General features: G+C 38.2%; 2 protein-coding genes and 1 long non-coding RNA gene across 5 annotated transcripts in view; 2 read left to right on the top strand and 1 right to left on the bottom strand.

Annotated features, from left to right (window-relative positions):
* The window catches only part of bcl2l1 (BCL2 like 1), a 28956-nt gene extending 23052 nt beyond the window's left edge, over positions 1 to 5904 (top strand). The window contains 2 exon segments of the mRNA XM_030138710.1: positions 2544 to 2657; positions 2659 to 5904. Coding sequence (XP_029994570.1) covers positions 2544 to 2657; positions 2659 to 2766 — 222 coding nt within the window. The 3' untranslated portion in view covers positions 2767 to 5904.
* An 872-nt stretch (positions 5905 to 6776) lies between these two features.
* Positions 6777 to 14343, bottom strand: cox4i2 (cytochrome c oxidase subunit 4I2). 3 transcript variants are annotated; one of them, XM_030139610.1, is made up of 5 exons: positions 14186 to 14343; positions 11945 to 12038; positions 9949 to 10113; positions 8844 to 8975; positions 7213 to 7346 (listed from the first exon to the last, which is right to left on the bottom strand). In XM_030139610.1, exons 2-5 carry the CDS (start codon positions 12036 to 12038, stop codon positions 7213 to 7215), a joined length of 525 nt encoding a protein of 174 aa, XP_029995470.1. In that variant the 5' UTR covers positions 14186 to 14343. The 3 variants fall into 3 exon arrangements, with proteins under 3 accessions (XP_029995469.1, XP_029995470.1, XP_029995468.1); XM_030139608.1 differs by having other exon boundaries at positions 11939 to 12038; positions 14186 to 14342; XM_030139609.1 differs by lacking the exon at positions 14186 to 14343 and having other exon boundaries at positions 6777 to 7346; positions 11939 to 12038.
* LOC115422956 (uncharacterized) lies at positions 7445 to 25848 on the top strand. Its single transcript, XR_003935897.1, has 3 exons — positions 7445 to 7506; positions 9026 to 9029; positions 25786 to 25848. It is a non-coding gene; the product is annotated as an uncharacterized LOC115422956 (long non-coding RNA).
* The last annotated feature ends 453 nt before the right edge of the window (positions 25849 to 26301 follow it).

Genomic DNA, 26301 nt, shown 5'->3' with positions numbered 1-26301 from the left:
ACCTTCTGTAAAACAGCCTGGCTCACTGACAGTGGTATGTATTTGAAGCAGTGAATCAGAGGAAATTGTCAAGAGTTGTGTAGTATTTCTTTTGAAAAGGTAACTTGTAGCTAAAATGACATAATTCCAACGAAAACGCACAGCTTCAACTACATTAAATGTGCTTTTCCGGACTTGTAGCTGATAGTTGCTGTTTAATGGCATGGTCAGATGGAGGGTTGAGGGACTGACTTATAATACATTTTGTGACATTTCAAAGGAAAGGAAAGAAAACTGGAATGATACTGTTTTAAACATCAATAGCATCTTAGGATTGAGGTCATCCCTGTCCACTCCCTCCTTATCACTCACATTCACACCCTACATGTACTCAGACGCACGCACACACATACGTATCTTTTCTCGCCCACCTAGGCGGTGTCTCCTTCAGACTCGGGTCCTCTACCAGAGGCCTTGGAGCCTGAGGGTTCTGTGCAGGCTCTTAGCTGTTCCTAGGACTCTGCTCTTTTGGACAGAGATCTCTGATGTTGTTCCTGGTATCTGCTGGAGTCATCCTCTCAGCCTTGGGGGTTACTGCCCCTTGTGCCCCAATCACTACTGGTACCACTGTTGCCTTCACACACACCCTACATACACACACACACACACACACACACACACACACACACACACACACACACACACACACATAAATAAATATATATGTGAGAAAACACATACACACCTCAATGTGTGTCATCAGGGGGTGTGTTTCCTGAAAACTCCAATAAGTTTCAGGTTTCTGTTTCTGTTTTATGATGTCACCATATAAGGCAGCAGTGAGACTTAAGGCATTTCAGATACTTAACACTCTTTTTGTAGTCAAACCCACGTCTGAATGAGTCAGTAATGGTGCCCTGATGCCTCCAAACCCTTTCCCCTCTTAGCTTTGTTTCACTTCTGCCCATTCCATTCTGCTCTACTAATATCCTCCACTTTATCATTCTCAGTTTTCAGTACCAGCCCCCCCCCCCCCCCCATCCTCCCCAAAACATTCTTTCACTTTATTCCCGTCTCCTTCCAAAGCACAGATTCCAGTAACCTCACACACACACACACACACACACGCACACCCCATAAATGACCTTCTGTCTGGGCTGAATCCACCTCTGACTAAGAATCCGATGAACAGCTGAAGTTATTTCACATTTGGTTGAATAACATCCCTAATTATTTTCTCTTGAACATTTCAGGACATTGTGATTCATGAGATAATTTTATTTTTGTAATATGGACAGTATTGAGTTTATGATTGGCATGTTGTTGTATTAGTCTGTGAGATCTAACTCTCAGCCCCATGTATTGACACCTCCTTGTGGCCAGTTATTAGAAGTGCATGATTTTTGGTGGCTTTCTCTTACAGCTCATTTCCAGGAAATGATTTCAGTGGGCGGCAATGTAGGCTTGGCAGTCTGAGGACAACAGTGGGGAAGAATGTCAGTAACAACAGCAGTTCTGCAGAGATTCACTGCAGTTCCTCTGAACTGATGGGGTGCAGTAGGGGAGTGGGCTTGCTTTGGTGGAAAATTTTTTAAAAGCAAAGAGTGTTGTGACTGAGTCAAAACACTTAGTTACAATCAGTTGGAGTTTCCCATTAACGCATAAAGACCCAGTGGTACTTTTATGGCAGTTATTAAATTATTTTCTCTCTGTATTTATCCTTTCTTAAGTGATTTATTGTCATTTATTATAATATTATCTTCTATAGTTTGCATTTTTCAGTAAAAATCAGTTATTTTCCCATATATTAATTTATTGCTCATATAGATTTTCATGAAAGCTCAGATTAAAGTTGAGGGTTGTTATATCAGAAACAGAGAAAACTGAAGAAAAAGTGGCTTTTTCAGCAAAGATATCATTAACTGAACATAAACCAAGTGTGTCCATCCACTTCATTGATCCAGCTCCATTAGTTTTACTGGTGAATCAATGTTGTAGAAAATGATGATGTTTCCATGTTCACTACGGAGCCTCTGAATGTCCAAATGGGTCATATCTGATGACCATGAAAAGATGACAAGCTGCATTTTGAACCGATTATTTACATGTATTAATAGGATTAATTGATCAGAAGTTATTAAACATTTTACTGTAATAGATGATTTTGATTGCCAGTGGCTGTTTGGGTCTTTATGGGTTAAACAGTTTATATTGTTGTTATTGAGTGCGCTGCCGCTGCAGGTGGCTTTTGGGGATTTTTTGTGCTGGTTTGTGATGTTGCCTACCTGTATGATGGTTTGCATGGTTGGAAATTTCCACATGTGACAGTGTGGGCTGTGACAGTCATACAGATACCTGTGGGTGGCTCAGCAGTGATCTGGCTGCTTTAGGCCCAGAGACCTTTACAGAGAATCGACCTGCCTCATGGGGGAAAGAGGACAGTTTTGGGAAGTGTGTATGTGTGTGGGTTTTTTCCATATCTGAACCAGTTAACATTTCATAAAGTCAGCAGCTCAGTGTTAACCCTTTACTCTCCCCTTGTTGTTTTTTTTTTTCCTTCACAGGAGCGCTTTGCCGAAATCTTTGGCCAGGATGCAGCGGCAGAGGGCAGGAGGTCTCAGGAGAGTTTCAAGAAGTGGCTGCTGGCGGGGATGACCCTTGTGACCGGGGTCGTGGTGGGGTCACTCATTGCCCAGAAACGCCTGTGAGGGGACGGCGAGACGAGACGACGACCCTCTTACCAATCTTCTCCCACGCCTCCTTCAACACCTTCAGTGTCCAAAATAAAGGTCCTGCTTGTCCACTTGATTATTTTTCACAAACTGCCGATGATGTTTACTTTTTTTTTGTCACACATCCCACAATGGACGGAGAATGGACTCGCCTTGTTGGTCGTTTGATTCAGCAACAGACAGCTGGTATTTAAAGCTGACGTTCACCTGACTAAATGTGTGGTTTATACAGAGAAAAGATGTGTTCTGCTTTGTTTTTGTTGATTCACTTAACTTCTACTCCTTCCTTCACCGGTTCCTGTATCATCATGTTTGTATGTATGGTATTAGTTCTAACAAATTTTTACCCCCTTTTTCGGCCTAATGTTCCTACACCCACTCCCGGTCCTTTCAATTAATCCAAACTTGTCCGATATACATGGTCAGTGTGTTGTCGGGTCTGTACCGCACTTCACGTCTCGTCTTGAAGCTTGTTTTGTTGCTGGGCTCTTCATTCCACAGACAGCTTCACAATAGCTTTGTGTATGTGCCATATGGAGAGTGAAAGCAGGGGAGGATGTAGCACCTGCCTGATTTTTTTGTTTTGTTTTTTTCTGTTTTTGTTTTTTTTTAATGAGCTTTTGTAATTCCTATTTCCTGCCAGCCATCCTGATCACCAACATGAACACATCACGCTCCATTTCTCCACACACCGATCACTTAGTTTTGTGTCGCCCTATCTTCCATTCTTAGTCGTTTTATATGAATGAAACCTAAAATAAGTCCGGCAGATTGAAATGAACGTTGACAACCTACAGGGGGAAACTAAACTCTGTTTGTTTATGTTTGTTAGTGAGTTGGTTTTGGATTTGTTGACCCATTAAAATCCTCTGTGCTCCTGCTGATTTTGTGGTTCGTACTTGGTCACACTCGGCCTTGGGTTTTTTTATTTATCCTGTTTATGCTTCGTCAGCCCTGTTGACTGCCAGACCGCTGTGTGTGGCAACCACTCACAATCACTGTAACTACAGTTCACCCGAGCAAGGCGCCCTGGCTCATGCTTTCTGCTCTGTAGCTAAAACAAAGAAGCAAATATTGTAGCACCACGTACAATGCAGAGGGCAGCACCAGTCACAGCAACACTCAGACGTGTTAAATGGTAGTTGGCTTGGACACGAATGACAACGGGCCAACAGCATGAGACATTGTCAATCTTAAAGGTTGAACATTTGGATGTAAAGTTGTCATTTTTAGTTATTTTTGTTCTGTTTTTTTTTTTTTTTTTTTGCAATAAAATCATTAAAACACATTTTTTGCTGTTTTGCCACTATATGCTAATCAAATCTTACTAAGTTTAAGTCAAATCCTAGAAGGAGAGAGTAAATATCAGAACATCTGGAGGGTTTATGTAGCAAACTGATGCAGATAAACAAAGCCGTCTTAAAGAACTCATTGTGGTTTTGCATCAGAATCCTTCACCTTGATTAGATTAGGCTTTAGTCATATTGTGATGGTTCATAATCTTAAGCAAATCAACAGCTGTCTGTGGCTGTTAGGACCGTAAAAGTAAACACTCAAACCTTCATCTCTCATCTTTCACACACTTCAGTTCAAGTTATCCATGCATCGCTCTCCCAGTCCGACCCCCCCCCCCACCACCACCACCACCACATCCACCTCCACTTCTCCTCCTCTGTCCTCCCCAGACACCTCCAATCTGTCAAACCCCCATCCATCTCCCCTCCCCATTTCCCCGTCTCCTTCCAGCTCCTCCTCCCTTCCTCTGTGGTCTCCTGGCTGTCATTGCACCTAGTCACGTGTGTCAGTCACAGCTGGCCCACCTGCTGCTTCACACAAACACACACAGTTGCATCTTCATGTACACACCTGCCAGTCAGATCTAGTCCACAAGAGACAGGGGAGGAAGTAGATGAGAGCTCTTCTTGGATTACAAACATCTCTCTGTCTTTAGTGTGGACCTGGCGATGGAGGAATGTTTGTCGCCTGGTGTTTGGCGTCACGCACCGAATACTGGCAGCTCGATTAATTTACTGGGACGGCGAGGAAGTGGGTGGGGTGGGGTTGGGGGGTACTCTTCCCAAGTCCCAGTTATCCTCCCACTGCTTCAGTCTAGATCTCATTCCAAATACTGTCTCCTTTTGTACACTGCAATATTTCCATTCATGTGTGTCAAAGCAGCAGAATACAGATTTGCAGTCGAGCCACTTTCCTCATCAAAGCGATACCAACCTGCACAGCGTGCAGGGTTCTGGATGGAAATGCGTGGAACATCCATCACTGTGTTGTCAGTCTGAGGGTCCGGCTGCCAGCTGTGCCTCCAGCACTCATCTGCCTTTATCGATGCTGGCTTTGAGCTCATGTTTCTCTTCATCCACATCACATTTACATACATATATTGAGTTCATTTCTCTTTATGAAGCCCTGATTATTATCCTTCAAAGAAATATTTCACCAAAAATATATAACAAAGAAGCTATTGATGAGCATCTTCATCTAAAAGGCTTGTGCCCCGAGCGTCTTATTAGCCAAGGTCTTTTCTCATACATTCCAGTACAGTATATTTCTATTTTCTAGTGTAAGCCCCACCAAGAAGCTGCTCGCAGGTTTTATTCTGCTGTCTGGGCCCTCACTGAAACAAGTTCCCCTCCTACACATATTGTATGTGAGAGTGTGTGTCTGTGTGTATTTTTATGTGTGCATGTGTGTGACTTCTGTCTGGCAAAATGTTCCTGAAGGAGGCACAAATGAAGGAAGTGTGACAGCATTGGCACGACCCTATATATATATAAATATATATATGCTAGTTATTTAAACTGATTAGAATAGTACATTAGCTTAGTAACATATTTAAGAAAAACAAAACTGATGGCTCTCAAACATTATTTATATTTGGTGTAAAAAGCATAATTGTGCCCCTTCTAATGGCCTTAAACTCCATCTTTACATTCATGTACATTGTCATCTGCTGTGTTTCTTTTAATAGGATTATCAACAGCTAATAGAAAAAAAAATTAAACGAGGAGTTGTCAAAAAAAAAAAAAAAGTGGTTCTGATACATTCTTGTCCTGTGACAAAATGTTGAGATTGAAAAGATAGGATTGCAACCATGTTCACCATGTCTGTTTCTATGTCTTAGAATGCCATTGTAAAGTTTTAAATTACATTGAACTTAATAAAGCCCATGTTGAAGATGTACCGACTCTGTCTTGATCTCTTTGTTCAAATGTGTGTTCTTACTAAGGAGTTTGTTGAAGAAATCAAGAAATAAAAATAGGCCCTATGTCCCGGTATCTCACCAGCATGTTCGATCAAGAATCAGTAAGTTGAATATGCGAGGTTGTCAGGTTCTGCTACTATGTTAGAGTCCTGTGGTCATCATGCAGGAGATCAATCTCCCAATTGAAGTGGGTGGTACTTTCACTGGAGGAGAACTTAATTAAATGAACGTTTATATATGACTTCCTGTCAGTGCTCAATAGTAACTACATTGATATCTGTAACCATTTTCATGCTATAAACCATCCAAATATGGACCATCATAAGTAATGGCAAATGTTTAACAATTCAATAGTCCATCAAATTCCAAAATCAAAATTTGTCAAAACTGGAGAAAATCTCATGAAAAACCAGGGAAAATGGCTAACATTCAGGGATAAATGTATCTATTAAAGGACCTAAACATTATTCTGACACCAACACAGGCTGTTCTTTTCATTTGTTTTTTGTTGTTCTTTTGTTTCTTTTCCTGCTCCTCAACCTGAGGAGATTGTATTGTACTGATAAAAATGAGGAATAAAAAATTGTAAAAAAAAAAAAAAAAAATCTCTAAACTGTAAAACTTTGTAGAAATTGTCCAAAGGAAGCTACATATAAAATTTGAAATAAGTCCAAGCAATAGTTTCATCAGAGAAGATGTTTGAAGAAATTACTAACATAGACACAGCACCTTCACAACAGCCCATGGCCTACAGGCTGATGAGCTAAAAACTAAGAAATCCATGCAAGAGAAAGTGGAAGTAAAGTGTTTCCGCTTTTGTTTGGTAAATAAATTGGCTGTCAAACTTGTTCAGTGGTGTTTTATTTTATTACTTGTTTAAATATTTTCTTCATACAGTCACATTTTATCCATTAATTTGTCAAAGCAATATTGATTTTTCCTCTAGAGAAGCAATCACATGAGGCACTGATCAGACATATGACAAAATAACAGAAAAGTGTGGTTGGAGAAATAACCAAAACTTTATTATGGTTACAAGAGGACGGATGGTTACCACCACGATGACGGTTTCAGTGATTTGATATTATAGACTGAGCAGAAGTGACACAGAATATAAAGTTACCCCAGAGATGAGGACGTTGGATTAGCTCAGCATATATAGTGGTTACACTGCTAAAACACACACATTTTACTACGTTAACAGCAGCCTCGGAGTACAAATCCATACTGGTCTGGTGTAACGGGTCCAAATGCTGTGCCACTTCTGCGGCAGCCCCTCTGCTTTTACTTCCACTGGCCCTTCTCATAGTCCCACTTGCCGGCAAAGCCTTCGACAGGGTTGACCCTCATGTCTAACATCCTCTTAACCTGTTTGGCCTGCCACTCTGGATCAAAAGTCCTGGGGCGAGGAGGGTAGACTATAGAACAAAAAGAAAGAAATGCTCAAATTAATATTCATATTCAGCATTGCAGTTAAAGCATTTGACTGACGCTTGAGTTCTTTTAACCCATAAAGACCCAGTGCTACTCATGTGGTAGTTCTAAAATAGTTTTATCTCTGTATTTAACTTTTCTTAAGTGATTTATCACCATTTATTCTATATTATCCTCTGTGTTTTTACAGTAAAAATCTGTTTTTTTTGTAATATTTAATTTGTGGATCATGTAGATGTTCATAAAAGCTCAGATTATAGTTGAGAGTTATAGCAGAAAGACAGAACTGAAGAAAAAGTGAGTTTTTTCAGGAAAATATATCATTAACTGTAAACCAAGTGTGTCCATCCACTGTCATTGATCAAACTACATGGGTTTTACTGGTGAATCAGTGTCGTCGAAGATGATGGCGTTTCCACAGTAACTACAGAGCCTCTGAACGTCCAAATGGGTCATATCTAATGACCATGAAAAGACGACAAACTGTATTTTACACCAATTATTTACATGTATTGATAGGATTTGTGGGTCAACAGGTATTAAACAGTTTAGATCAGTAGATGGCTGTGGTCACCAGTGGCTGTTTGGGTCTTCATGGGTTAATATGACATTTTCATGGCTGTTATGACCTTTCAACAGGCGCAACTATTAAAGCAGGGGTGTCAAACTTATTTTAGTTCAGGGGCCACATTCAGCCCGATATGATCTAAAGTAGGTCGGACCAGTAAAATAACAGTGGAAAAAAAGCACCTTATGAAAATGTTTACATCTGCAAAGTTTCCTTAAAATGTGAACAACATGAACCTGAAATGTCATAAGAAAAATAATTGCAATTTTACCAATATTCTGCTTCAGTTTATCATTTACACATATGCATTACATCGTACAGATCACAGTGGATCTACAAATACAAAAAAACATTTAGTAACAGGCAGAATACTGGTAAAAATTACACTTACTTGTCTTAAGACCAGTCATGTTCCTATTTGTTCCAGTTATTCACTTTTTTTGAGAAAGGATAGTTTTTAACTGCAAACATTTTCATATGCTTTTACTTTTTTGCACTAAAACAGAGAAACATTTGGAGTTGTCATCATTTATAGGTTATGATAGTATTTTACTGGTCTGACCCACTTTAGATCATATTGGTCTGTATGTGGAACCTGAACTAAAATAATTTTTACACCCGTGATAATATCTTCAGTGTAATTTTTGCATTTCACAAATTTATCCCACGGGCTGGATTGGACCCTTTGGCAGGATGATTTTGGGCTGCGGGCCACATGTTTGACACCTGTGCACTAAAGGCTGCAATCCATTTAGATGCATCAGTGCTCTGGTTGACTATCTGGTATGGAGCTTAAAAGCAACAGAGCCACTGTTAATCTTATTTACAGCTCTGCTTTTTGTGCCATGACGTGTCATAGTATCTGGTTTGGTTTGTAGTCTGAAAAAAACCAAGAACAAAATGATGGACTTGCCGTATATTGATTGCCACCAGACCACCAGACCAGTAAAGCCCAGAAAGATGAAGATGCCACCCATGACGGTCTTCCACTCTGATGACGGCTTCTTCATCTCTGCGTAGGTCTGACAGAACATCAGCCGATACACTGCAGGGGGCCAGAGGAAAAGTGAAGGACATCCAGTTATATAGGGCAAGATGAGTGACTACAGAAGAATACCATTAAATCTAGAATCTTTCCTTCTCTTCATTTGTATTGCGTCATACAGTCCAAACATCTCTAGTGGGTTTTTGTGCCGACATACATATTCGAATATCATGGATGAAGTTTGCCATCATACACACAACATTATACTAGTGCAGGGGTGTCAAAGTCACTTTAGTTCAGGGGCCACATTCAGCTAAATTTGATCTAAAGTGGGCTGGACCAGTAAAATAATAACATAATGATGTATAAATAATGTCAACTCCAAACTTTTCTCTACGTTTTAGAGCAAAAAAAGCAAATTTACATTATGTAAAGGTTTACATCTACAAACTATCCTTTCAAAAGATGTGAATAACATGAACAAAGTGAAAAAATAAGTGTAATTTTAACAATATTAAGCCTCAGTTTATCATTTACACAAGTACATTATAACTTACAGATCACATTGGATTTACAAATATACAAAACATTTAGAAACAGGCAGAATCTTGTTAAAATTGCACTTCTCTTAAGACATTTCAGGTTGATCATATTTGTTCAGGTTATTCACATTTTTTGCAAAATTATACATTGTTTTAGTGTAAATACATGAAAATATTTACATTTACAAAGAGAAAAATTTGGAGTTGATATTATTTATATGTTATTATGATTGTATTTTACTGGTCCTGCCCACTTGAGATTGAATTGGTCTGAATGTGGAACCTAAACTAAAAGGATTGTTAATATCTTAGTATAAGTTTTGCATTTCAAAAATTCATCCAAAGAGCCGGACTAGACCCTTTGGTGGGCCGGATTTGGCCCCCGGGCCGCATGTTTGACACCTGTGCACTAGTGTTACCCTGTATCCTTAAATGTTCTGATATCAACAGACCAATTCCACCAGAAAACCAGCTGAATATTTTCAACTTACAGGCAATCTTCTCCTCTTTGGTCAGCTGGCTCCAGGGTCCCTTCTCCTTCTGTTTCAGACTCTTGTCAGCAGCAGACACAATATCTTTGAAGGGTCTGTCAGGCAGTGGAGTGTCCAGACGGTCCCAGTACAATGGCTGAGACATGTCCACAGTCTCTGACACCTCTGCAGTTACAGAAACAAAGGAGATCAAATTTAAAATCCAGAATGTATGTGCATATTGTCTACGAGTTATTTAGAGCTACAGCTGAAAATACAGTTAAAATGCAAGATTAAAGCACTGTCTTAACTCTTTCACATACAAGTATCGTTCAAAAAGCTTGAATTTATTGTTGTTTTGGCTGCAAGAGTCAGAAATCATACTACAAGTGAGCAGCAGCTTTGTCTCACATGTGTCCTGGACAGTGTACTCCAGATAAAGCATAATAAAAAACATAGCTCATGTGTCTGAATTATGGCACAACAGCGCCACCCTGTGTTTTAAACCCCTCCTACAGAGGCCTTTTGTCCTACAGTCCTAGAAACCATCACATGTAAGTGTACGAAATCAGACGGATAAGTGGTTTATATGTTGTTGTTTTTGTATAGGAGGCCATTTCTACTCATCATTAGTTGTGAACGTCACTTCAATATACAGGGGGATGGTGTAGGTTTAATAAATAAGATAAGCTTTGTTTAAGGTTAGAATTCAACTTCAACCCTCAAAAGGCCTAAACAGCAACCAAAAGGATCTACTGAACTCAGATGTTTAATAACTTTTAAATTACAAATCCTATCAATACGTCTAAATCATTCAGGTAAAATGCAGTTTCTCAGCTCTTCAGTAGCATAACATTTGTCTTTTTGGACATTCAGAGGTTCCATAGTGATGGTGGAAACAGTCATGTTCTGCACCACTGAATCACCAATGAAACCTATGTATTTTTGACCAGTGACAATTGTACATATTTTGTTCAGTTTATGATGTATTTTGAAAAAAAGTCACATTTTATTCAGTTTTTTTCCATTTTGATATAATAATCTGTGACCTTCCATGAATATCTACATGGTCAGTAAATTAAATATCGGAAAATACCTGCTTTTCCCTGAAAAATACAGAGGATAGTATTGTAATACATCAGGGGTGTCAAACTCGTTTTAGTTCAGGGACCACATCCAGCCTACTATGGTATAAAGTGGGCTGGACCAGTAAAATAGTATAAATAATAGGATAATAACTTTTGGGTGAAAAAAGTAAATTTCGTGATGAAAATGTTTACATCTACAAATTGTACTTGAACATAACATGAACAAATATGAACAACCTGAAAATTATTTAGTAAAATAAGTGCAACGTTGACAATATTACACCTTAGTTTATCATTTATACATGTGAATCACAACTTACAGATCACATTGGATCTACAAATACACAAAACATTAAATAACAGGGAGGATATTTTTTAAAATTCCACATACTTCTCTTAAGACATTTCAGATATTCACATTTTTTGTTAAACACTAGTCTGTAAATGTAAACATTTTTGTGTAATTTTACTGTTTTAAAACTAAAACAAAGAGGCAAATGTACAGTTTTCATTATTTAATGGTTTTTATGATAGTATTTTACTGGTCTGATCCACTTTACATTGAATTGACCTAAAATGATTTTAACATCCTTGATTGTTTATATCTTCAGTGTAATTTTTGCAGTTTCACAAATTCATCCCAGGGGCCGGATTGAACCCTTTGGCGGGCCGGATTTGGCCCCTGGGCCACATGTTGGACACCTGTGTAATACATGATAACAAATCACTTAAGAAAGGTTAAATAATTGAACTTGTCATTTAGAAGTCACCACAAAATAGTTCTTCTATGTGTGTTACAAGTGACAATATTTCTCCTTCATTTTTTCTCAGAAACATGTATCTCCACACAGACCTTCTTTTGAAATGGTCTTAAAAAAATTAATTAATTAATTAATTTGAAAAAAATTAAAGTTAGGCGTCACCGTGACCGTGGCTTGCCATCCTCGCGCTACTAGTGGATAAGGCCGCGGTCGCGCGCCTGGTCAGGAGGCTTCCCACGCGCCCTGCAGTCAAGCGGAGCATCTGTAAAAACAACACAGGTAAAACACATAGAAATAAAAATGTTAACAACTTTATATTAACAAAACATAATTTGTCTCATCACCCTTATTATTGCCTGTTACCATTTTAGTAATTACAGTGGCCTCTACAGACAATGTTAAAGGACAAACACTGTATGTCACTAAGGCTTTTTAAAGTTGTACCAGACAGGCTGGGCAGCACCGACTGAATTATTGTGAGGTCTATATAGAGATAATTAAAAAAGAAACGACCTACTTCTAAATTAGGTCGAGTGGATTCAGTAAAAGGTTTCCAAAAGACAGATTTTACCCTCATTGTGACTCTTTTCCAGACACTTCTGGAAACAGGTGTGTTGTTGTATTGGTAAAGGCGCTAATGAAGTCATTAATTTCAGCTGCTGCAGTTGCCTTTAAGGGCTGCCGGAAACAGTACGATTGTTAACGATATGCGCTTTGCATAATGATATTCTACTGAGTGAACGTACATGAAATAATTTGGGATTAGCTGGACACAATGAAAAGATGAGGTGTTTTTATTTATTTATTTATTTATGGTTAAGTGTAGGGGGAAATATCATTGATATTAAGAATTCATCAAGGCAACACAGTAATATTCCTATTCTACTAACTATATTCTACCGGGTTAAACACACTCTGAAAAGGTATGAAGATATTATAATTATTTTTATTAATTAAATTCTTTTTGGCTCAGTGTAATGGGAAATTATATGGATTTGACATGAATGATTCATTAAAGAAACAGAGATGTTAAGGCAATATATGTATTTAAAGTACATACAAACAAGCACAAGACTCTTCAATTAACATCTGCTGTCCATTATGGGTTTACAGTGCACCACATGAATATGTAATTGGCCACTGATTCTTTTCTAGTAGTCAGTGGACACAGTTATGTCACTCTGTGTTGTTATTCACAACAGTAAGTTAGAAGATCTCATTAAGTGCTTTAAGAGGCGGCTGGGATAAATCCCAAAGCCCCTCTTTGTCAGTCTGGTCACCTCATTATCTTTTTCTGTTATACCATAATAGTGGAAACAGCCACCATAACTGAATCACAGTTTCTGACCTTTGAGTGTTATAATTTGACCTGTGAAAATTAAGTCTTTCCAAAATATATTTAAAAATATCTGGTGCATTAAATGAAAGTATGAAAGCTGCAGTGCACCAGTGATAAATGACAGGTGTTTTTTTTTAGTGGGATACAGGGATCAGCTAATGAAAGAGATATTACAGTAAATTTAAGCTCATTAAGATGCTTTTTAAATGTGCAAACACTATATGAAAGCAGACATAAACTGGTGTCCTGTGTGCAGTCTAGATGAGCTTTAGGCTTAGTGGTTTGCAACAAATCATATCATGGCACTCAGCTCTGCAGTAACATGGCACTAATTTGAGAGAAAGAAAAAATAATCTGCACAGTCTTAGCAAAACTCCTTAGCAGTGAAGCATTACATTTTGCACTAAGATTTTTTTTTCATGTTTCATATTTGCTTTGTCTGTTTTTCCACGTGACAATCTGTGGCCTATCACTCACAGACGGCAAGTGAAAATGGCGGAAATTGGCAGTCTGTCAAGAGTCCGAGCTGACCTTCTCAGAGGGGCAGGAGACAGTACAAACTTTAGATGAACTTTGAAAATGAATTTACAGAAACATTAGAGTCTCAGTTTGAGGGAAGATTCATGTTTAGCACCATTTGGTTGTTTATAATTGTGCTGGGAAAACCTGTTTACCTCCAAATAAGGATTCTCTCACTCTGCCTTCATTTTGTTTAATGCTTTGAAGAAAGAGCAAGAGTTTTATTTCTGCAAAGTCAAGATTATAGTATTGAAACATATAAATGCACAAATCTTTTTTAAGAGTGCTAGATCCTATATGCATCGAACCTTTTTAAACTTAGCACCATTAGTTTCACTGTACGTGATCTGTCAGGCATTCTCAGATGTCCATACAGCTGCACATTAAACCCATTATGCATTTTTAGCTTTATCTGCCTGATCTGTGTCATGGCCCACGACTGTTTCTGCACGTCCACCACTCTGTGTGACGTTAGACAGGGGGGCGTCTGTCTCTATCATCCCTCTAAGTATCTCTATCCTACTTTGATTTGATGAAAGAGAAGTACTTACGGTTGTCCTAAAGCAGTAAAACTGCAGGCTCAGAAGATGCAAAAAAAAAAGACCAAATCTATTTAGGCTTCCTTTCTCGTTTTGCCTCTGCTCCTATCGCCACATAAAAGCGAAGGAAGAACCAAATGGTGGGAGGGTGAGAAAGGCTGTGTAGGAGGAAGAGAGAGAGAGACGGAGGGAGGGAACTGAGAAGCACTGACCAAACCAGAACAAGTAAACAATCTAGCTAAGCCTGTGATAGGACTGATAGAAACAGAGCGTGGGTTGAGCGAGGTGAATATCATAAAATGGCTTTTACCCCTCATGTATTTCCATCTCCTTCACTGTTTTCCTCTTACTTCTGTGTTTCCCATGCAGATCACTGCGCAGACAGACTCCATGCAACACAGTAGCTGTATGTGAGGTTACATAAGGACACAGTGGAGACGATATTTCACAGCAGTAGAGTGAACACGTGTGAAAATTGAGGCGGAGGTTTGTAGAAAACAGAAAGTAAAGACGGAATGAGCGATAAGTTTTCAAAGTGTTGCGCATGTTTTTACAGGTACTACAAAGCCACCATTATTCCGTAGCTGTTTGGCTGTCAGCCTAGGGGTGAGTCGCCTGTGGGTGGCATGTGGAGTACAAGACTAACAGAAGCACAGCAGAAAGAGAGAGGCGGAGAAACGGGGGCAGAGGGAGGAGAGATACAGGGGTCGCATAAGGACAGTAACCCTGCACGAGCCGATTATGGAAACCTCCCAAAACACATGCACACTTTAGGAGTTAATTATGACCACAGTTAAAGTAGTGTAAAATTACCAATCAGACATTTCAGACATTTCATTCAGACAGTAAACACACCAGTTTTCCTTGCAGCTCAAACTTTCTGACACGCTTAAACTTTACTTTAAGCATGACTGAATCTCAGAAACTCAGACAAAACTCAAACACTATTATTGAGTCTGATAGCTAGTGACTGATTCAATTAGCTTGTGTAATGGTGCTTTGTTTAGAGATGATAAAACTGTCTGGTGTCATGAAGTGCAAGCGTCCTGAAAAGTAGAGGGTTGAAGTAGAGCATAGCTTTTGTGCGGTACAGTCAGGTGATCTGCTGCTCATTGTGTTATTGTTACACACTAAAGCTGGATTATATAACCACAAGAATATGTGACATTGCTCACTTACTCCACCTGGGTTCACAGTCTGCATGTTCAACAGCAGGTCAAAGTACATCTAGAGTAACAGTGCTGGCAGGAAAAGATAGGATCGTACACTGCAAAAATCTAAATCTTACCAAGTGTATTTTTCTCATTTCTAGTCAAAATATCTCATCACACTTAAAATAAGACATAATCACCTAAAGAGTAACTTTTCAGTGAGATATAAGAACTTATTTTTAGACAATAGATCTTGAAAATCTTATTTCAAGAAAACTTACCAACATAATTTTCACTTGTTCCATTGACAGTTTTTTTTTTGTTTTTTTTTTTTGCTTAATTCAAGATTTTTTTATGCTTAATTCAAGCAAAAAAATCTGCCAGTGGAACAAGTGAAAATGATCTTAAGATTTCTTGAAATAAGATTTTCAAGATTTATTGTCTAAAAATAAGTTCTTGTATCTCACTGAAAAGTTACTCTTTAGGTGATTATGTGTTGTTTTAAGTGCAATGAGATATTTTGATTAGAAATGAGAAAAATACACTTGATAAGGTTTTGATTTTTTCCAGTGTATATAGTATTTATGCCTTATTTAAGGTATTATTGTGTTCAATTGATCAGGTCATTCACAGAATAATTCAACATTTGTTTTCTACTCAAATGACAATGTCTTTGGTTGCTTTTATTTATTAACGCTACAACTTGGAGTCACTGACAAACACAGATGTATGCCATTCTGTACAAATAGTTCAATCTGTGTCCTACCTGAAACAGGATTTAGGTCTGGACTGGGATTCGGCCATTCCAAAACTTTACATTTCTTCTACTCCATTCTTTTGTCAAACAAGTTGCGGTTGTTGATCCTTGCAGAATGACCTGCTTTCTGTTGTTCAGTTCACAGTTAGAGACTTTATGACATTTTCCTGTAGAACACCCTGGTACAACTCAGAATTCAGTCGTCCTGGTCCTGAGGTAGCAAAGCAAATCACAAACATATTTCCACCACTGGTCACAGGGACGAGGGTATATGTGTGTCCTTTATTTAAACAAATTTTTCAAGTCTCTTTTTTGACCTGGCCAAGAGAGCAGCGTGTTCTGATGTAAACGAGCCAAGTGTTGTTGCTGACAAATATAGTACTTTGATTTAAGCCAAACAGTTCTACTTTGCTTGACCAGAACATTCCTCCATTCCTTCTGCTTTTCCCACATGGTGTTTAGTAAACTGTTGGCAGACATTCCTTGTCCTTGTTGGCAAGAAGCGGCTCCCCCTTTTCAATGTTGTTGAATGTTCTCTTGATAGTGGACTTCCAACATTAGCCATGATAACAGAAGCCTTTAGTTCCATAAGCTTAGCATGAGATTGATTCTGCTGTCCTGAACCATCAAACATTCATTCAAACTTCATTCATCGTCTGCTTGACAGTCAACAATTGGAGTCCAGACTCTTTAGAAATTCTTTTGTAACTTCAGAATGTTCAGCATCAATCAGCTCTTCTTCTAAGGTCTTCAGGACTGTTTATTTGTTCCAGTCATGATGCATTTGATAGTACAGTCACAGATTCCTCCTTTATAAATATGGTAGGGACTTGCTATTAACCCTTTAAACCCTAGCCTAAAATAATCCACCTGGACTTTTTTCTTATTTTGACTATAAAAAGGTTAGAAAATATGCTGTGAGTGAGTTTGTTTGCCCATTTTTGCAGAGCACATTTTTCACAGATCTGTCAAAACCTAGCAGTTATTTATTTATTTATTTATTTATTTATTACAATTTATTGCATGTTATAATACTGCTAAATCAGCTTCTTCTCCAGCTTCCAGTACAGGTATGAGTGAAATGACCCTAATGACTCAATAAAACCTATAAAGTGTAACATCGCAGGTTTCAGAAACCGTTGTAATTTTCTCAGTTGCACAAACAACCATCCAAACTGCATATGTGCAGGGTCTGTCAGCGATGACACGTCAGGTTTTAAAGAATTAACATAAACAATATGATACATGCGCTATAAATTAGCTGATCTTCACATAATTTGCAAATTCAGATAGGTAAGATAATGATATTAGATAGATAACTGCATAAAAAACTTAAAATGTTTTTTTTTTAATGTATTTATTTTGCATGGGTTACTTTTATACTGCTTGCCTTGTGTGAAAATCTGATCATGTCTTAGACCCAAAAATTCTAAAGTATTCTCTCACTTTTATTTACTATGTCATGATGTAGTACTTATATATGTGAAATGACATGTCATGACATAAAATGACTTGCGTATCTTGAGGGTCCTTAGTGATCACACTACTTGTTCTTCACTTACTGTTGTTGTAATTCTTTGTGTTCATTTTTTTTGTTTTATGTCCATGGTTTGATGTTGTCTCAACATTTCAAAGCATCAAACATTGCACCGGCCATTAGAAAATATTTTGGTTTTACAGAATTTGGGTTAACTGACCTTTTTAACAGTGAAGTAGTATTAGTGTATGTGACCGCTAGATGGCAGCACTATGCAGACTTTAGAGTCAGCAGCAACCTGCTCAGAAGAATCAGATCAGAAAGTAAAAGTATTTAAAAGAAGTGAGATCTTTGACTGTTGAATCTCACTTTGAACAATGTGTCTACCAGTGTTTATGATGCTGAAACTCCTTTAATGCATTTCTCACTGCAGTGGAACATTTTCGTTTTTTTAAATTATGAAATCATTTTTAAAAATCTTCAATGGTAACCGCAATTTTGTCATGATCAGCAGTTTACAGTCAGCCTGTTACACTCACCTGAAGCTCACAGACTTTAAAATGTGTCTGCCTGTGCACCTTACCTACAGCTGCCCCTGGAATGGAAAAAAAAGTTGCAGGAATTGAAAAAGACTGTGTTGTTGAACAGCCAATTTAAAAGAGCATATCAGATCTTTCACATATCAACATCTGATTTGTAAACTTTGATGATGTGCATTTAAAATTTCTTAAATTTTTTCTTTTAATGGGTAAGACAGACAGTAAACGGTTGACCGCTTCAGCTTTTTATGAGCTCTCTCTCTGTCAATATCATTAACGAGCCACATTCTGCACAACTGGCTGCCGTTCAGTTCTCAATTCTGGAAAGCCATCTGAAGCAAACGACCGCAAATATGACTGGCGTGCAGCAGATTTTCCAGAAATACATCCGAAGCGACCGCACAGATGATTAAGTGATTGGTAGTCAAGCTTGAAGAAATGCATCTATCCGTGCAGACAGAAATAAACGTGTTGAAGCTTTTTCCTCACTGACATGAACCAAAGATGTCGTGCCTATCAAACAAGACAGCAGCTGCCAGTACAACACAAACACGTTAGGGCACGCGTCCCTGATTCATTTATGGAAATTAGGTGAGGACCGTGACAGTGCAAATAACCCCAAATTTACCCAGCTCTCCCCTCCTATGCACACACACATTGTCCTTTATCCCCAGGAGCTTTTCACCCCACTCTGACCCCTAGCCGCCCTCTCCTGTCCCATTAGAATTGGAGACGTTGCTTCATCTCTCTTGAGGAAACGTTTGCCATCCGTCATTTCTTCTTCAGTCTTTGTTCCAGGATCAGCCTCGTCCCTTTTTATAACAATAAAGCAGCAGAGATGAGGATCGAAGAGAGGGAATCAGCTTGGAGGCAATCTGGCACATTAGCCATGCAACGCCCAGTGATACTCTTCCATGCAGTGGCCCATGTTTCCTGTTTGACATCCTGATTTCAGACAGTTTCAGCTAACTGCTTGATGACAGTGACACTAAGGTCTCGTAGTAGAAACGGCAGCTAAATCTGAAGTGTCACACTGAGAGCATTGTCGTCTTTTACCGTCTCCATTTGTCAGGATGAATGCCTCGTCACATCTTTGCACTGATTTCAACTCAGTTTACCCTGCAGAAAACTGAGTCTTCCATTGGCTTGCTTCTCTCATGTTATTTCCCTCTGTTCACATAGAGCATATGTAACAGCGCTTCAGCGTTGGGGAGACCTCAGGGCAGAGAAACAGAGGGAGAGAACTGTGTATCTGCTTGTCAGTCACGAGAACACGACTGTAACAAACCCTTAATTCCATCCCTGACATGGCGAATGTAGGTCACAGGGAGCAAAAACCCACTTTGATGGTGTGCGACCTCAAATCTTCATGTCACTGCTCGGCTTCTGACTCGTGCCTGTTTGTATCCGTCACTGCTTTACCTGAGCATGTTCAGGCTTGTTACATTTGTTATATTTCCTGTACGACTTATCTGCACCTTGGTGGAATATGACTGTGTGTGTGTGTCTGTGCTGGCACGTGAGTTTGCACAATTTAGCCCCTTCCATCTAAACCCTTGAAGCATTGTGTGTAACTGGGTCATACTCCCATCACTCCCATGGCAACTCCCCCTCTTCCTCATCATTCCTCCTAATTCAGCTCTGATGCTTTGTATTGTGTTATTGGTGGCCTCTCTACCATTCGCCCCTTTATTGGCATCCCCTCAAAGATAACGCCAATGCATGACTAAGGATGAAAGGGACTGGAAAGTGGCTATGATCAAGCGCTTGCCCTGCATGCATAATCCATAATAGTATAACCAAACATGCAGCCTACATCACTGTTTGATCATTCACTGCAGTGCATGAAGAGTACTTACTGAGCTGAAGCAGGTCTTTTTATTTTTCTTTTCCTGGTGTGTGTGTGTGTTTTGTAGATTGAATTTTTACAAGATTGGTGCAAAAATAAACACAATTGTGTGAATACATGCATGATAGTTTGATGTTATGTCAAAGATGTCACTGTATTGTGTTGCAGTGATATCTACAGCAGATTGGAAGATATTTGGTGAGCTACTTCCTCTGTGACCCGTGTCATTATCACACTTCGTATCTCTAGAGGTTTGGTGAGTCACTCCATCTCATTTAAGATGCTTCTCTACAGGCAGTACTTACACTGCACTCACTTTTAGTGTATGAATTTTACAGAGCAGTCAGAATCCGTTATGTTAAATTAAACAGGCTTTATACACCAGCTGGAAATGACTCGCAGCATGCATCTTCTTTTAATTTGGGATTCACAACTAAGCAAATCACAAATTTAAGTTAATCACCAAAATTTGACTGTGATTATGCTCTACAATATCTGATGGGTAAACTAAGCTAACAAACCTACTTGTTTGGTCTCTTATTCCACCATTTTTGTGACGATTGAGGGTAAGAGGTGTCCAGTCCATGCTCAGTTTATAGACCATTGTGATTGTAGCATCTGGGTGCATACAGTGCTCTGCATTTTACCATATTTACATTGTGAATGCAAAATAGTTAAAAATAGTATCTATAAATATGGAATTATGCAAACTGAGATGCATGAGAAAAAGAAGTAGCGCTGTTTAGAGAAATTATTCGTCTATGATTGTTGTTGGATTGGATTACCCACAGTGATGACTTGTCTAACCACACAGCTGTGATTGGTTTATTAGCAGCTACAACATTGAAATATGTGCTAATAAAACTTGTAGGCTAATTGTAATTAGCATCGTACTGTTTTCTGTAAGGAAAAGTGATGGTTTTCGTCACAGCCAGAGGTGTCAAAAGTATTCACATTCATTCCTCAGAAGTACAGATACTAGAGTTTAAAAAGACTTCTGTAGAAGTTCAAGCATCAACTCAAGCTTTTTACTCGAGTAAAAGTGTAAAAGTACTGGTTTCAAAACTATTTAAAGTATAAAGTAAATGTAAGGAAAAAAATGCCATCAGGACAAAAGCTTAGGCGGTGCCACAGGGGCCTATAGTGCACTACCCTACCTCCCCAAAAAACATTTTTCTAAAGGTCATAATGACTATAATGTTAAATTAAAATGATAATGTTGAAACATTTGGATGCACTAGTCTACCTGTTTCAGCTGCATATAAGCCCATTGAAAACGAACACATTTTAGTCCAATACAAATCTATTAAAGAACCATATATGTGTCCTACTGGGTATTAACATGTGTTTCATGGAGCGGAAGATATGATGACTAGGAATGGTGCAAAAAGTCAGGTGCGATGGATTGCATACAAATTAATAGGGTGTCGGAATGGTATATGTTTGTACTCCTTATCCAACCACAATCAAATTCAGTCTATCCAGATGGCACGATTTATCTGGATAGGTTTTTTTTATTTGAATGATGACAAGCCAGAATGAAAACACGCCAAAATTAAATAGGAGCAACGAGGCTATTTTTAAAATATAAGGAGTATAAGTAAAACGTCGGCTGAAAAATAATTATTCCAGTAAAGTATAGATAACCAAAATTTCTACTTAAGTAAGGTAACAAAGTATTTGTACTTTGTTACTTGACACCTCTGATCACAGCAGTCTGTTGTCTTTGATGCTTCAGTTTCTCTGTTGCCTGACTGACTGCAAAGTCATGAAAATACTCTAAATATAGCCTATATTATACTTATATTGACCACCTCACAGACTTTTGACAGAAAGAACCAATACTGTAGTAGTAGTAGGAGGAGGAGGACTGAATTTCTCAATCTTACAAATTAACTCTTTAGGTTCTCAAATGAAGATATTTTCTTTCTTTCTTTTCTTCTAAAACCAGATTTGGCATGTGGTTCGTCTTTCCACACTGAGAGCCAGATGATAAATCGTGTTCATCAGTAGGTTGTTCCCTAACCCTCCCTGGCACACACTATGATCATCAAGTCATCTTCCATATGCCCGTTCAGCCGTTGAAAGAGTTCCACTGTTTGTTTTTCTGATGCTGACCTGGATAAAGTGCCTAATCAGCACAGAAGCTTCACCTCTTTTTTTTCTCCCTCTCAGTTTTTCTCCCTCTCATTCCTCCTCTCAGTTCCTCTTTTGATAGTACGTTTGTAAAGTTGAGGTCTGCTGAGGTGTGATAACATTGTTTTTGTTACTGGCTGGCACTGTCGCATTTCCACCGGGCAAAGATTCTCCACCTCAATCACTCACTCAGTTTTAGTATTCCTCCTCATCCAGGAAAGTGGGGTTAATTGCTGTGGTTGAAGAAGCAGGGCGACACTGTTCTTTAATCACTATTGTTCTGTGCACATGAAACTGTTCTGTTATGGAGGAAAATCTGGTTAATGACGGAAACTACATGCAACGAGGGCAGCCTGATGTTAGGTTAACCAGATTTTCCTTCACTGACATATTTTCAAACCAAGGCATGAATACAGTCATATAATACAGCATACTGAGGAACAGTTTTGATTAGAGCCTTTGGATAAAGCTGAGAGGGCATTTACTTTTCCTAAATGTCTCAATTTTACAAATAGGCTGATGTTCAAGTGGAAATAAACCAGTTTATACAGGCTCCTTTTGTTCTAATCAAAAGTCAGACTGTGAACTTATGTGCTTACTATGCCACTCCATTCCATTTGTACATGTTATAATCCTGTCAAATACCTGGTTAAGCAAAAAAAAAAAAGCTGATGAATTAAAGGTAAAACCAAGCTAATCCTCCATAATTCCATCACTTCTTGTCATTTTATAGTGTAAGTTTGTCTACTGAAGAACTAATCATCATTCTTTCCTAATTATTTTCTCTTTTGGTGTTTTAATAATAATTAGCCCAACTCTATCATGTGAATTATTATACTCATCAAACCATTCACTGACTATGAATAAGTGTCTGACTTAGTTCTTTCAGCCCTTCTGTATTGTTATGCAGTTTGTCCAAGTAGAGTTACCATCTCGCATGCACAAATGGGCAGTTGATCTGGTAGTGACAGGCAGCAGAACCAACCCATAAAGATAGAAGAGGCTAAACAGCACGTTGGCCTTCTGAATGGAAATGTGAGTACAAAAAAACCCAACATGGAACAGTCGATCGACATAAAGTATTATGTACACTCAGCAGGAAGTTTTCTTTTCACCGAAGCACTTCTAGTTTAAAATACCACATTACCGCAGAGCATACATTAGTCAGGGATTAATGCTAGCACGTCAGCTAATGCATTGCCCATCTTGCGACAGACAACTTAAGAAAGAAGGGAATAAATATGTACTTAAGTCTGTTTGCTCATGCAAAATGAAACGTGATTAATATAGATTAAAAATGAAGGATATTTAATCGTGATTAATCGAAATTAATCCACAGCAACCCTGTGATTAATCTGATAAAAAAATCTTAATCATTTGACAGCACTAAATTTTATGTTGTAATAAATAGGAGTCATTTTGTTTTCAGACACTGTTCTCTTTTTATTCCTATACACATCAGTAATCACCTTTGACCTGGTGCAATGATTACATACTGAGTCCCAGTTACACTTTATTTATCAAGAATAAATCACATCACAAACATTTCACCAGAAGAGGTATAAATATTTTATACCAACATAATGGGCAACTATGTACTGTTGCAATAAACATTTTTATTTCATCATTGAGGCTAACTTGTAAATCGTAGTCTATGGTTACAAAATGCTGCCTAAAACAAATCAACTTGCTGCTTGTTCAGGGTTGAATACACCACAAATACTATATATTTATGATGAATTATTTTTTTTATAGGAATTGGACCTTCATGGAGTGAGAAAAGATTGTAAAGAGCAGAAAAGTATAAAAAACAGATTTAAGAAACTAGACAGATACTTTCATGTATTATACTATTTATTATTTAAGTATCTTGCAAAATTCTGTTGCAGAGATGAGAGAACAGTCTCATATGAGTTGAGCAGACATTTTGTAGAGGGTGTTTTTTGTCTGAAAGGGAATGTTTTCTTGCACTCTACACTTATGCTTCAGAAAACAATAGTTTATACGTCTTATTTTAAGCTTCTCAATATTACGGTTACACAGACTCAATCTGCAGGTTTCTCCACGTGTTACTTTAATTTTCTAAGCTTTTCATTGTCGCTGTTTTCGTTTGCTCTGTTAGTATTCATGTGGGGTTGTTTTAGGTTTCTTGTGGTGGTTACCATGGCAGCGAAGGGTCGGTTTTGTCCATGCCCTGAAAGCTGTGGGCCTTCCTCTGTCTGTCAGTGTGGGTTCAGTTCTCATGATGAATCACCTGTGGACACAATCCCAAGGTCCTGACCCACCGGGGTTCCCAGCTACACCCTAATTAACTTAAGGCCAATTAATCTACAGAACTGCGCTCCCCCTTGTCACCTCTGTCTATTTTGCTGAGGGGCTAAAGCACTGAGGGCCTCGAACAAACGTGACAGGAATGAGTCAGCCCCTAATCTACGTAACTACTGATAATGGTTTTCTTTTAAAGACAAGAAGCAGACAAGGGAATGTTGGTCATTATTATCAGATGGGCAGATGACTGGACCCTGGCTACCGACGTGTCTTTGTATTTGTTTCTTTGTATTTAAGAATCCAGAGTAGTAATAGTGTTCACTTCAAAAATTAAATGAATGAAGTTGTTGTATGTCAGAGATGCTAGAGGAAGCAGGACACAACACAATAACATAACAACACTCTCAAATTAGATGGGCATTGTTGTTGTCATTTTTATAATAAAAACAATATACTGTGGTTTTGAAGGAAATTGGAATACACTTTACAGATGTGAAGCCAATGTTCAGAGCTACATTTTGTCTGATTTGAAAAGAAAAAGTCTTTCACGGCAGCGTTAATATATTTGTCTTCATTTAGGATCGGTGTAAATGTCAGATGTAATATTCCCTTTCCTCAGAGCATGTTTTGATGTTTACTTTTTTTCTCAAACTTTGCCTCTGGTGTGAAAAAAGTCACATGTCATTATTGTATTTCCTGTTTGATCAGCTTAATTACGTAGAAGTACTATTTGCATAACTGTAACTCATTTCACATGAATCCAGAAATCTGTGCTTGCAATAAGTGATGCCTGGGAAGTGTGGTTTAGTCATTAAACCAACACAACCATGTGACAACAGTGTAAACATGCACAGTTGATGTTCAGGTTAAAACGAAAACCGTTGTTGTTTTGTTAGTTCCTGGAGTCACTTCCATGAAACTGGAAACTTGACATAACAGGTTTTATTGCTACATGTTCAACCAGCACAATTACATTTCACCGTTAACAACGCCCCATATTACTGCCTTCTTAAAGTAATGGCCTAAGTCAGCTGAAACAAATAGGTTTGATATTTCTTTGTTTTTTGAAGAACTTGAAAATTATGAGGGTCAGTATCACTATCACTATAAGGTGCCTTTCACACTCACAGCTCACACACTTTTACTAAACAATTTTGCAAGAAGACAAAGTACAAGCAGAACACAAAATTTAAAACAATTATGTTCACCCTGTCACAGACAAATACACGTAAAAATGTGTGACAGGGTGGACAGTCTTGGCTAAAGGAAGCATTAATGACCGCATGTTGGACCTTGAGTTGGTCAGTAGGTCATCTTTGAAGAAGACTATGTAAAGTTTGACAAATATATTTAAAATTTCTGAAAAGTTTAATATTAACCCATAAGGACCCTGTGTGACAATTATTTTTCTCTATTTTTAACCTTCCTTAAGTAGTTTATCACCATTTATTGTAATATTATCTTCTATATTTTGTGTTCTTTTCAGTGAAAATCAGGTATTTTCCAACATTTAATTTACTAATCATGTAGATGTTCATAAAAGCTCAGAGTGAAGTTGAGGATTATTTTATCAATAATAGAGAAAACTGAAAAAAAGTGACTTTTTCAGCAAAATCTATCATTAACTGAACATAAACTCAGCGTGTCCATCCACTGTCATTGATCCGTCATGGGTTAGTGAATCAGTGTTGTAAAAGATGACGGTGTTTCCATGTTCACTACGGAGCCTCTGAACGTCCAAATGGGTCATATCTGATGACCATGAAAAGACAACATACTTTATTTTACATCAATTATCTACATAGATTGATAGGTTTAGTGGATCAACAGGAATTAAACAGTTTATATCGGTAGATAATTTTGGATAATTATCTAATAATCGGTAGATAATTGGTGGATGTTTGGGTCTTTATGGGTTAAAGGATATTTTGTGGTGACAGGGTGGACATGT

The sequence above is a fragment of the Sphaeramia orbicularis genome, chromosome 7 (genome assembly GCF_902148855.1).
Source record: "Sphaeramia orbicularis chromosome 7, fSphaOr1.1, whole genome shotgun sequence".
Lineage (NCBI taxonomy): Eukaryota > Metazoa > Chordata > Actinopteri > Kurtiformes > Apogonidae > Sphaeramia > Sphaeramia orbicularis.
Note: the sequence above shows the minus strand (reverse complement) of the source record. Positions and strands in the feature narration are given on the sequence as shown.